Consider the following 14,226-nt stretch of genomic DNA (forward strand, 5'->3'; position numbering starts at 1 on the left):
TGAATGATGAATATGGACGAAGCTTTCACTTTATACCTTTTGTTACTTTGTCCCCAAATATGGATCAGGCTTCTGGACTTTTCGCGGGCTTTGTAGCCCTCTGTGAGTTAGAATAGGGCAAGTGAGATCACACTCAGAGGCCTGTCCGGTGCCAACGCTGCCAACCCCCTCAGGGGGTTGTATATGGTTCATGGCTTATGGTCTCTGTAAAATGGGAGTATTCCAGAAAACAGGTTCTGCAAGGCAGGACAGGCATCACAGGTAGGAATGGAGCTTATCGGCAAGCAAGAGTGTGCGTCAGAATGCAGGTTACTGGCACAGATTCAGATAGCTATGTCTTATTTTCCCCTTGAGGACCAATTCTAAGGAGACATGATTAAATTGAAATATAAATGGGAAGTACTGACTTGTAATCTGATCATTCAAGAACTAATTTGAGAAATTGGTAAATTGACCCAAATAAAACTGCCATTTTGGTAGATGGTCAAATATTGGAAATTTCATTGGCTTAAATTAACACCTGGAAAAGATTTTTGGTAGTTACCAGGAAAGTTATAGGGCAAGTGCTTTGGTCTGAAGACCCAAGATTGGACCTAAACTATAGCAGAGAATAGACGATACATGTAGTGTGTTTAGGAAATCCATTATTTAGGTAACAACACAGCTATTAACATCAAACACATGAACTAATAAAAAGCTTTTTAGAAACTCTGAATCATTTTAATAAGGTATCAGGACAAATAAATATAACTCTCATGTACACAATAAGAAGTAGCAGAGCACATGTTTTGTGGCAAGTAAACAAAAGTCTTATGGAGGGCACGCAAGCCAAGGTTTTCTGGGGTAATTAATCTACAAACAGACTTTTTAACTGGAACAGAAATTTTTGTGATTTGATGAAAATTTCAGTATGAGCTATTAAGCAGTAACAAGGGAAAAAAAGAAAGATGAGTACCCCAGTTATTAGTTTCTCAGTGCAGTAAGTAATCAAGTAGGGGGGTAAATAACTGAAATAAATCTTTTACTAAAAACAAACAAACCTAGCTTCAACTTTCAAATGAAAAATTAAAACACAAGGATACACCTTGGCAAATGAACATATATTAGCTACATATAGCCAAGTAAATACTTATTTGCCTTAATCTTACTTACTTTTAAAGACTTTAGTTAGGAGGCCCCATTATTGTGCTTTCATTAAAAATTTTACAACAAACAAAATAAGTTCTTGCAGTCACCGAAGTTCACTTACATCACCAATTCAACTTATTCTAAAGTCCCTCTAATTTAATTGGATAAGCGTCTAAGTCACACTTTTAGACAAGAAAAAAACACAGGTAATACAACCACTTAACGTATCAGCAGAGGAAGTAAGCATCCTAAAACACCGCCCCCCACACACACCCACACACATGCGCGCACCCATACACACATATACACATGTCTACTATGAAGCGGGCTGCAACCCACGTCAGAGTTTATACCAGGAATACTATATGGGGAAGTTCTATTCCTAATTCCCAATCTCAACTCTTTAAGGGAATAAGAAATATATATTATCTATAAGAAGACAATAGGAATGATCTTGCCAAAAAAAGTACCTTTGGCTTCTTTATTACTGGAATGTGTTAATTGAAAATAATCATCAAACCAAACTTACTGGCTTTCAGTACTTTTCCTTAAATCAAGAAGGAATAGGTGCAGCTCAAACCGTGACTATCAGATCCATTATTTTATAGCAAATTAACCAATTTCAATAAAAACAAATTTTGAGGAAGGGAGAGGGATAGAGAGTTAGAAACATCAATGAGAGAAGCATAGATCAGCTGCCTCCTACACCACCCCTCCCATCCCCCTCCACTGGGGATGTGCCTGCAACCAAGGTACATGCACTTGACCAGAACTGAACCTGGGACCTTTTAGTCCGCAGGCCGATGCTCTAACCAGAGAGTCAAACCATATACCAATTTCAATTAAAAAAAAAAATTCTTAATGTATCCTAATAACTAATTTAAAAATGGCCAGCCCTAACCAGTTTGGCTTAGTGGATAAGAGTGTTGGTCCGCAGACTATAGGGTCCCAGGTTTGACTCTGGCCAAGGACACATGCCCAGGTTGCAGGCTTGGTCTCCAGTGGGGGACATACAGGAAGCAGCCAATCAGTGATTCTCTCTCATCATTGATGTTTCTGTCTCTCTCTCCCTCTCCCTTCTTCTCTGAAATCAATAAAAATATATATGTAAAGAAAGTCCAGATTTCTTTTCTAGCCAGAAAATGCTGTTTTCAATATCAATCATAAATACACATTGTGCAATTGCCAGTTTACTTAGTGGCACCAGTTTTGCAAACTAGAGATTATTCCTACTTTTCATCTCACATATAATTTGCAACCATTCAAAGGCTGAATGAAATTTATCCAACAGACTTAAAAACAAAAAGTACATTCTTAAAGTTAGAACGAATTCACTTCCTTCCCTTGGAACAGGAAATGATACGTGATACAAAATATACATTTATGGAATTTCATTAAAAGATTGGATCACATAAATTGCAGAGTTGATGAGTAACTGTAGAGAATTTTGTTATACACTGTGTTTAGGAAAAATATTTCTGCAGTTGTATTAGTTTTTTTACACGTAGAGATTTAAAAAATCTACATATTATACAACATGCTTTTAATATGTATATGGTCTCTCCACTAGTAACAGTTATCATTTATACAAATTAAGAGAAATCATTTCAAGAGTGAAACTAAGCAGAAAAGGACATATTACTACAAACAAGTTACTTTCCTTCCGGTATGCTGTTGACTTAGTTTGGGCTAACCAGCTAAGAAAATGAATGGTTTTGTTTCAAAAGTACCACAAATGGGAAGTAAATAAGCTGTAAATAAACATCCAATTTTGGCAACAAAATGGAACAGCTAGTGATTTTTTTCATGGTAGTTATATTTTAGTAAAAATCTCATTAATCCTGTATATTGGTGGCTGCATGTTAACATTCTATATCAGTAAGTAAATATCTAATTCTTTGGAATCTGAAGTGAATTAAACATTTAATGAACTCTAACACCAGGAAGCTCAAAATCTGAGATCTGACTTAGTTAAACACGTTGTTTGTGAATATATTGCATCTGCACCATGAAGGTCAGAAACATTCCAGAAACACTCAATTTCTGTTTTAACTCTTTCCTGTTGACTTTTCCTGTGGCAAAGTCAGAGAATAATTTTATCCTCTGAAACTAGTTTTTCACCTTTAATAAATCTCCATTTCCTCAAAACACAACCTTTAAAAAGCATATTTTAATTACAGGCTAGGCCCACATCTATCTTCCCTATTTTTCAAAAAGTGAAACAATTCCTTAAGAGTCAAATTATTTTGATGCCCTTGAAATATTTCTTATGGCTTTGTAGGAAAAGAGCTGATGCCCTATTGTGCTATTGTATGGGATCTTAAGCAGGGGTCCCTAAACCACGCAATATTGTATACTTTGTGGAGTTATGTAAGGAAGTCCCTAGGATTCACCAGACTCAAAGGGCCTATAACCCTAAAAGATTAAGAAATTGTTATAGTGAATTTAAGCTTATACCCAAACCCAATCATTACCCAATCTCCTACAAAAATCTAACTTCAGATAGTACCATACAAATGCAAACATTATTAAATGTCTTTTACTGGGTCAAGAGTACTGTGTAAAAAGAAAGGAAAAACTAGATTTTTCTAAACATTTAGTTCAATGACAAAGCTATTAGTAAAAAACTGGGTTTGGAGCAATGAAAAGAACTGAAGATTGGGTTTTGTGGTGAAGAACCATTGCATTCATTTTTCTCAGTTTTTATGTTGAAGAAACAGTTTTTATTATTTCCTTTGGTGGAAAAATCATATTATCTGAAGAAGCAAAGTTGGTTCTTGCAGGTTTACTTAATGCAACAGTTTTTAATATATAGCTGGGTCCAAGGAAGACCTTCCTATGACCTTAAAAATAATTGAGTAATCCTCCTCTTTTATCTTTACTGCCATATCCCCACTCCTCCATCTCCCAAGTTTTCTTATTTTTGGACATTTTACATACTATTAGTTGGCCTTGGTGAGGTAATACATTAAGTTTTCTTGCTCAAAAAAAGAACTGGCCAGTTTCCATCTGAAAAAAGAGAAAACACCAAGAGGCTAGTACAGGAAATGAAGCAACATTTCATGAAGAATAAGTGAAAAAGAAAAAAAAAGTCACTTTGCTATTATATCAATTTAACCCCCTCCCCAAATCTATTAAAAAAGTATAAGTTTCCAACTACAATTTCAATACAGTTGAGTTTCTCTAATTGGCACACTCATACCTGCTGGTAATATATTTAGAAAAAGATGAGATCAGAAGCCACGAGTTCAATATATAAAGCAGGCAAAAGAGAAATAATCTGTTGTGGTGAATAAAAGTGGAAATGTTCATTTGACAACGAAGTGGAACCTAATGCTTCTCAGCATTTCTGCATACAGCATTCTATCAGTAATAACTAACACATAACTGACACATTCTGATTAACAAAACAATAAAGTATTAAGATCATAACATTTAGAAAGTGTATTCTTAAAAATTTCAAGCATATTCTGAAGTAATGTTTAATTTAAAACAAATACAATCCAAAACTCATGGCACATTATTAAAAGAAATAAAGTAAAATTAGGATTCTAAAATTTTAAGCTATAAAGAAGTCTTCCTAAATCCTAAAAACAAATACACCTACACAAGAAAACCCTTACTAATGAAAAGACTAGATGACTCAATTAAAAAATGGTCACCTCACCAGCAGGATCTGCAAGCAAAAGTATATAAACCTCTTTAAACTTCCTTCAACCTCAAATGAGTGACATTTATATCCTGAAATATTTACATAATATTTTCTAATACCAAATCCTAACATAAAACTGTACAAATAGCAACCAAAACATTAAAAGGCTTAAACCTTTCACTCAAACTTTATGAATTAAAAGCATATACATCATGAAATTCAAAATTAAAACAGCAAAAGAGAAAACCCTTAACCAATTCAATCATTTCTTTCAAAAGTCACAAACTGAATTCCCATTTGAATTTGTCCAATAAAAATAGGCAGTGAAATTATTTTTAAAAATTAAAACACATAGTAATAATTTAACTAAAATTGGATATTAGCACTGGCAGTATGTTTTCAAGTAAAGAACAGAGTTTTACTTAAATAAGATAAATTTAGCTAACTATATATATTTTAGCTAAAATTTCAAAATCAACCAAAATTTTCAGGGTTGCAGAATGCTATGAAATCCATTATTCTTTTCTCTAACTTGCTGCTCTCAGCAGGAAAGTAAAGGCTATCAAGCATACTGTTCAAGGCAGTTAAGCATACTGAATAGACTTGAGCTTCATCAGTCCAACCTTATTCCTATGCTTAGCAAAATTTTCTTTTGAATGAAATTTTTAACTTTGTGGAGAAAATAAGCAGATTTTTAAATGATAAAAGAAGCATAAATCAGCTGTGTAGGGTAGAGACCTGTGTGTTCAGGAAATTATCTGGCAGACAGGTGGACAATAACTATTTTTTGGATGAGTAACCCAGTTTTATTAACATATCTACTCAAATGTAAACTCCTTGAGGGCAAGGACTTATTTCTTCATTTCTTTATAGTACAAGATGTTTTGCCTAGCACAGTATTTTGCAGATAACTATTCAAAACATTTTGTGGAAAAGCTGAGTTATTAATTGGTCAATAGATGATCACTAAAAGTACTGCTAGAATTCAGAGCATCTGAATTACGTAATTTATTCTCTGACCCAAATTAGTTATTAAGTTAGTTTTTTTTAAAAACTAAGTGGCGGAAGCAGTACACTCATTGCATAGTACTCTAGAAGCAAGTTAATGCTTTATAAAAAAAATTTTGTTTCAAATAGTTCTAAAGCTGAGTAAGAAAAATACCTCTAGGATTTTCAAAAGTTTACACTAATATTAAGAACTGCTTTTGTTATCTGTAAAAGTATAGTCCCTAAGAAAGTAGAAATTAAGAGTTTAACTTGCTAAAACAATAAGAGATCAGTGAAATTCTTTAATGTTAGGGTAACAAGAGTTTACTATACAAAATGGATCTCCCACAAAAGCAGCAAAGTGGGTTCATACTATTAAAACATTTAAGCGAAAGCACAATGAATAGTATATTATCATCACACATGAACTTTTTCCCTCCAAAGAAAATAACATATAACACATCAAACAAATTTTGAGGCAATGCCCTGAGATGCTAATTAGCACACAAAAGGGGGTGGGAGGTCAAGAATTTAAGTGGTACAAAAATGAAGTGCACAACAGAGGTGCAAAAGTGCCTTTTAAAAGTGTGGTTGGTTCCCAACCACCACCATTACCCCCAGGAATGAAGAACACAGTTTGCTGTTATAATGTATATTTTTTCCTATATTTTTATAATGAAAAAACTATATCTAGTATGGCAATGCTGATTCATGTAGAAAAGATTTAGTTTTCTCAGATCACGCTTTATATAGTTTTCTCTCACTTCCAAGCCTAATTTCAGTACTAATAACTTTAACAGAGGAATATTTAACTTCTTTTTTATTTAAAGATCTTCAAATTTTAAAATGCTCTATATATGCTGTTATGATTTAAAATATAGCTTTCTATCACATATCTTCCTTGTGATTTAAGATTTTTCATTTCAAAAACTAATTGAAATTTCCAGAACTAAAAACTGAGTCTACTTAAAAAATTAAGGACCTGGCTTCTCGCAATAGGGATTTAGTTTTCAGTACCAGTATGTCTGGTAATCAATCTATACTACAAGCACTGCTATTCATAAAATGCACATTTAGATGCTTGCAAAGCCATAACTTAAAACATTATCATACTTTGCACTTTACCACAGATTTTAGACATTAAGCATTTATTTGTAAGTTAAGTATGGAATTGGTTCTGTAATTCCAACTGTTATGAATTTCTAAATATAAATAGTACTTGTTTTTCTTCATTCATGCTAGATTAAAATATAAATTAAGTACAATTAAGTTACATTTAATCACCTCATGAATAAGAGGGATAATGAAAAGATTTTGTTGGTATGTAACTACTTAAATCTGAGACATTTCACATCACTTTTCCCACTATTCCCCTACCTTTAGATTAGTTTTAAGTCTATATATACAAATATGTATATTTTCAAATTATGGAAAAAACAAAAGAAAACTGGTTATATTACCTTTTATACACAAAGTTTTGATCTTGTATTCAAATGTATTTTAATATTTTTCTAGTGGGGAATCTGCCTACCGAATGATTAAATTACATGGCGATAAATACAATATTCAACCTAAAGAGACAAAAAAATACAGAAGGGCACAGAACAGTAGTCATTTCAATGTGACAGATTTAAAAACTTACTTTCACATGCTTAATCAGAGGAATTTAAGCCTAAATTAAATTAGTTATTTTTATATCTACAGTTCTTTAAACTTTGAGTTATTTTAAAGGCCAACAGCTAAATATTATCAACATGCTATATTTCAAATTACAAATACATCTTAACTACTTGGATTCTAAAGACATGGGCCAATTAAAAATCACAGGCAAACACACTCACAAACACACACACCTACCACAGAAAGTTAGATTGTCAAGCTCTGACAATTATTTTAATTAAACAGTAGGCAAATTCGAGCTGATACATATCTTAATGAAAAATAAGCAGCCAGAAAGAAACCCATTTAAAAAATAGATTAAGGGACAACAGAGACTAAAATCGTTTAGTCTTGCCAATGGAAAAGAAACAGTTCCATCTATGCCTTGAGTAACAGGATGTTCCAATTAAAAGAGACTAACATCTTTCCCCCTGAAGAACTTCTCATTTTCAATGGCATGGTGCTTTAAAAGGGCAAGGTGAAGGAGGAATTACACATACATGATTAAATTTCTTGTTTGTTAAATCAAGCTTTATTGATAAAATGGAATTCAGAATATCTTACTAGGAACAGCAGCAGGCCCAGCCAATCATGATAGCAAAATGTGGCAGTCCCCTACTATCTGTAGGAAGCTGCTGCTTATCAATTAATAATTAAATGTAAGGACTTGTAAAAGAGGTGCAAAGAATCAAGGCATTTTAGCCCCAAGACTGATATTCTTATGAATATACTGTATAACCTGCAATACTCATGGCAACAAGAAGAGAACAACCTAAAAGACAATTAAGTGAAGGGACCAGCTTTATCAACAATGCCAATCCCACTGCCAAGAACATTAAGATAGTTTCCAATTCACTCCCTGGATGCTCCGCTTTATAAGATTTTGGAATTTTTCTCCATAATCATGTGCACAGTTGAGCGTCTAAGAGCTGACATGGCTGCTGCTCTCTCTGTCCCAACCCCAAGTCCAAACACAACATGACTTGAAAGGTCTATATATTTGTTGCCTCACACAACAAGCCAAACATTTCTTATAACTTTGATAATGATTTAAAGCAGTTCATAATTAAATATGAGCATTTTGTACAAGGACAGTTACACTTTACAAAAAACAAAATCATACAACAAAAATTGCTGGAGTCTGATTTACAACATGAATTATGGTTTAAAATCACGTTTACATAAGTCTCAAATTTACAAAAAAAAAAAAAAAAAAAAATCAGTTCTGGGCTAGCTGTTGTACTGCTGAAGTTCTCTGGTGTGTAATCACTCTCACCCATGTCATATGCTCTTCTTTAAAGTTGAGGATGAATGTTAAAAGGTTCAATGAAGTTGAGTTGTACTCTCCTTTGGAGGTGAAGATAAACTCCATGGCTAGATGAGCAGTTTTACCACATATCATCAGTCGATGTAGAGTCCTTTAAAAAGGAAACAAAACACAAAGAACTAAAGTAAAGCACAGAGGTGCCACAATACATTACTTTCTGGATAATGAAGAAGTTAGGTTTTGTGAAGTTGACTTTCAGAATATGTTTCTTAAAGCTTATGTGTATATGTGTATATGAAATATCAATGTTTAATCTTTCAAAAACAATTGTTAGCCCTTTGTTTTGTTTTGTAGTACAATACTACTTGAAATATGATTTTACCATGAGTTTGACCAAAAGTATTTCTAAGCCAATAAAACCACTAAAATTTTTTTCTTCAATAACTCAATTTTTTAGAACATTATTTTTATAAACTTTTTTATTGCATAGGAGATTAAGACCTCAAGTAACGTGCTATTTGAGGAGGATTCATATATAATATATAAAATATTTCAGAACTTGCCCAAATGATTTGAAGTTACCACTCTTCTACACTAACCATACTATAACATAACTATAATAGGAAACTTAATTGAAGAATGGCATTCCAATGTCTATTTACATAAACAGAATTCTTTAATATTTAAATGAAGTATTAGTACTTCAGGTTCTTGGCAAAAGTATTCCCAACCATAAAAAAACTACTTAGTGGAGATGGGCATTCTTAAGTTCTGTTGTAGCTGCTTACAAACTCAGAATAATTCAAGATTCTGAGTAGATATATTATTACCAACTTCAAAAAATATTCAGTGCAGGCAAACCTCTTGAAATTGACTGCTTGTAGAGGCTTAAAAAACCCACAATAATTCAAAGGGACTTTCTTCTTTTTTGAGAGAGGTGGCCACTCACCATGATTATGTCCTCAATCACTAGAACTGTGGTGCAGGCAGAGTTCAGAGCAATCAATCAGGGGTATGTGTAAAAGAATGGGTGCAGTGAACAACTCTGCAAAAACAGGTAGGAAGGATATGCATTTAGAGTGGAGGGGAAGGAAAAGCAGAGGGAACTAAAATGCTACTTACAGTGTCATCATTTTTGTAAGGATTCAGTCTATTGTAAACGGCTTCAATTATATTCCGCCTAAATTTTAAAAAATGCAGAAAGTTAATTTCTCTTCAGAGCGTAAAGTTGTTTAATAACTCACAGACAGGTGTTCATAAAAATGTCAAAGGTAATTTTATACTTGGAAATTATTTTAGTTCTATTTCTAACTGTCAATAAGTGAGCCTCACTTTAAATACTTGAGGCCCAAAGTTAAAGTAGAGGTAAATTTACTCTAAAATGTAATATTCCACCAACCTAATTAACAGAAGACTAAAGTAATGAAAAAAAAAAAAAAATCAGCCACTATGGTCCATTCCTATTTAACTGTTTAGTGGTTGTAAGTTGGCAATGATGTTGCAGTTTTTAAGACATATTATACTAATATATTCTGGTTAAAAGTTGAAAGTTTTGAACTGGAAGTTAACTTCAACCTCTGTGGTAGTAAAATAATTTACATATACTTTACATTTCCATTTGTGCTTTTTGTAATGCCCCTTTAAAACAGCTTTATTAAAACTTAATTGTGCCTGGACCAGTGGCTGAGTGACAACTCTGAACCATGGTTTGGCTTCCTACCAGGGAACATGCCCGGATTGTGGGCTAGATTCCCAGTTGGGGGGACATGCATGAGGCAGCTGATTGAGGATTCTCTGTAACAGGGGTCTTCAAACTACGGCCCGCGGGCCACATGCGGCCCGCAGAGGAGTCTGATCCGGCCCGCCAGGTTTTTTGGGCAGTGAGCGCAGCCGAGGTGTTACAGTAGGAATTAGTAGTTCATATAGTCCGGCCCTCCAGCTCTCTGAGGGACCGTGATCTGGCCCCCACTTTAAAAAGTTTGAGGACCCCTGCTCTGTAACATCAATGTTTATATCTGTCTTAAAAAAAGAAAATCAATAAAAACATATCTTTGTGTGAGGATTAAAAAATAAACTGAAATGTAAAATATAGTATTTCCATGACAAGTCTAGGAATTCGTTTTTGAATAATATTTTATAAAAAAATCTGTAGTGGTATTTATAAGTTATAGCTTCCCTACTTCCAAAATCAACTTGAAAATTTTATAGACATTTAATTCACAGAAAGTCATATTGGAAAAAAGTGTTTCATAAAAACAAAAGCTTCAAACAGGAAGTTTTATGACTAAATGTGAAAGGATGATAAAAAAAATATGGTTACACTTACAGAATACAGTGGAGAATCAATGAAATTAGTCAATATAGGTAAATTATATAGATATCTGAGGTAAAAATGTTTTAAGCCTTAAATTATAAAATGCCTTAAAATCTTAAAATCTTTAGTTTCTAAAGATGTAAGCTTAATATTTAACATAGTAAGTGCAGCTCTGTGAGATAAAGTGCAAAGAGAAAAAGACAAGAAATGCAACCATACACCAAAACCCAACCTATCAGCAATCAACAACTAAAAACACTGGGAAAAGTCAGATGTAAAAAAATGGATCCAATGGAGGAGGAAAAAGATGCTAATCTCTGAGGTAAATTATCCAGGGCTTGACATGATCAAATATAATAGTGGAAATAGAATTTTGTAGTGCTATGGAATTTAATTAAAAAATTCTTTCACTATATTATCTCACTTATACTATATAAGGAAATCCAAACCTCCACTAAGGACAGCTTTCAGTGTAATTAGTTAAAAACAGTAACATTCTGATATCTATTCTAAACAAGCATCATATATCATTAATACTGGAAAACACTGAATCACAAATAAAATGTTCTGAAGATATAGATTATTGCATCACTTTAGAAATTATGTACTAATAAATATATTTAATCAGCATACACCTAACATTTTCATATACTGAGATAAATCATAAGAGTATGCATAATGTAACTTACTTGCTTGCCAATTCACCTCCTGGTGGGAGGCTGGGGATGTTCTCACTTGCTAATGTGCGCATCACATGGACTAAGTCAGGGACGCCTTCTCCCTGCTTCTTTATGATTTCTGGGAATCAGAAGTACTTTTTTTGTAAGTGTTATCCAAATTTAATTTTTAAAAAACTGAAACAAAGATAACTTAGGTTTTTAAATATGGCATTTACCATATCTGAGATTTTCTAAACTGGTGTAGGGGAAAAAAAAATCAAGTTGATCTTTGAACATTTGTGACAAAGGGATGTACAAAAATGACACAAGACATTTTCAACAATTAATTGCAAAGTGAAAATAAACAAGACAAAAATGTAAAAACAAAATTTCATGTTAAAATCAATGTGTTATATAATAAGATATACATGTGTACAAATGAAAATATTCTTAATAAGCCAACTAGTTACTTCTGAAAGCAACTCCTCTCTTTAGACTAGAAATATATTCCTTGAACTTTGCCCTGAAAATACACTACACAGATTAAACAAAAACAATTTCAAGACTTGAAAAAAAAATTTAACGTTTAAGTACAGAGGAATTTATTGATTATATATTAATGCAAATTATTTTTACATATAATTTTATATTTCCCAAAATGACTCCCAAGTACCCTGTTTCCCCGAAAATAAGACAGTGTCTTATATTAATTTTTTCTCCCAAAGTTGCGCTAGGTCTTATTTTCAGAGGATGTCTTACCTTTCCATGCACTAGGTCTTATTTTCGGAGGATGTTTTATTTTCGGGGAAACACGGTAGCATGTGCAGATTAGGTTATATACTAACATATCATTCTGTTTATAATTTTTGTCTAAAGTATCTTTAAGCAATACAGAGATACATAATACCTTTTCCTTAGTTGATTATTGGAAAAAAGCCTATAGAATGTAAAAGCCTAATTTTATGACCAAATTTTTAAAAAGAAAATTAATAAATTATACAACTGTATTTGAAATCAATAATTCAGTTATTAAATGAGTATAATATGATCCGCAGTGATGCCATGCAGATGCATTCATACCACAAAATACCAACAATTATGTGCAAGCAACCTAAACAACTCTCAAACTATTCACTTTAAGTATAAGTCTTTACTTGAAGTTTTAGCATATTTAATTCTAAATGCAAGATCATGCCAAAGATATTTGTGTAAGTTATATGTTCAAGTTTGTTCCATTTTTTTTGTTTTGTAATGTTTATTATACTAAGATATTTTCTTTGTCACCATTGGGGCAAGAAAATTATCATTCTAGTTCTCAATTTGTAAATACCTTTGAGAATAACAATGTATATAAAGATCTTTCATTCTTTGATCGAATCTCAAGTATTAATAATTAATTCATCTTTAAAGCCACCTATAAAAGACAGACAATACTACCAGGTTTCTTTAAATGGCTCAAACTATCCTTTTAGAATTAAGGCCAAATTTTACCATCTATTATATTTTGCCTTTAAAAAAGAAGAGTCTTAAATCTGAACAAAAAGCAAGGATCTCAGATTTGGTTTGCCAAGTTCCTTTATTGTATAATCTTTAACATCTAGTATATTTATTCTACATGGTTCTAATGCTGGAAATCTGCTATACAAAAATAAAGGGATTTGATGTTTACCTAACTGCACAATTTCACAATCTATAGCTTTCATTACACTTAACATACAGTCTCTGCTAAGCCAATACAATTATTGGGTAGATAACTAGACATAATAGAAATGAACACTGATGATAAATTCAATCAATGATGGTTTCAGGTCTAAAAAAATCATTACCTTGAGTCATCTATGCTTGATGTATCTTACATCTCCTTTGTTAAAATATAAATTAGGATATTTTAATTGTTAAGAAAATTACAGGAAGACAAATTCTTAAAAAAAATAATGTAAGACTTTAAAAACTGTTAATATCTCCTACTCCACAGGGGTAATACATGTAAATTATCTGACCATTAATACTACACTAGCCTTGCTTCTTTCTGCTTTGAAAAAATGAAAAGAAAGAACTTTAATAAGTATTCCTTAATTGTTCTTGGACTGTACATTTTAATTAGAATTGTAAAAAGACTAAATGTCTTTTACTGAACAACATTTATGTATAGAAGATTGATGTTTCATGTACTCATATAAAAACACATTCTGCTCTTCCATCCACTAAGTCTGAGAGATTCTAGCAGTTATCTCCAAATTAGCAACTTTAAAGCTTGGGCACCCAGTAGCAAAGATTTAAAAAATATGTACATGCAAGTATAATCTTAAACTGACTTAGCAGGACCACAATCTTAGGTGATATGGTTTAAATTATGAGTGCAATCTTTTCACACACCAAGAGAGTTAAGTTTTAGATAGGTACAGATAACAGCAGGAGAGCTGAAAAGTCTGTTTTGTTTTTTTTCTGTGATGTGGACAGAGAAGCCAAAAGTATTCAAAACAAATAAAATGAGGTTTAGTAAGTCACAGCAATTTACTAAAGGCATATATTTAAAGAAATAAAGAAAAAGGTATTCAAT

The 14,226-nt window shown here is 32.5% G+C and overlaps 1 protein-coding gene across 2 annotated transcripts in view; it reads right to left on the reverse strand.

The window, feature by feature from the left end:
* Positions 1–706: 706 nt before the first annotated feature.
* PPM1A (protein phosphatase, Mg2+/Mn2+ dependent 1A) overlaps positions 707–14,226 on the reverse strand; it is a 47,250-nt gene continuing 33,730 nt past the window's right edge. Inside the window, exons 4-6 of one of the 2 annotated variants that reach the window (XM_084883267.1) lie at positions 11,697–11,805; positions 9,816–9,873; positions 707–8,844 (exon numbers count right to left, since the gene is read on the reverse strand). In XM_084883267.1, the coding sequence (XP_084739393.1) occupies positions 8,815–8,844; positions 9,816–9,873; positions 11,697–11,805 (197 nt within the window). In that variant the 3' untranslated portion in view covers positions 707–8,814. Of the gene's footprint in view, positions 8,845–9,418; positions 9,874–11,696; positions 11,806–14,226 lie in introns of those variants that run through there. The other variant, XM_084883266.1, reaches the window with a different exon arrangement.

The sequence above is a fragment of the Pipistrellus hanaki genome, assembly GCF_964339955.1.
Source record: "Pipistrellus hanaki genome assembly, chromosome: 1".
Taxonomy (NCBI): domain Eukaryota; kingdom Metazoa; phylum Chordata; class Mammalia; order Chiroptera; family Vespertilionidae; genus Pipistrellus; species Pipistrellus hanaki.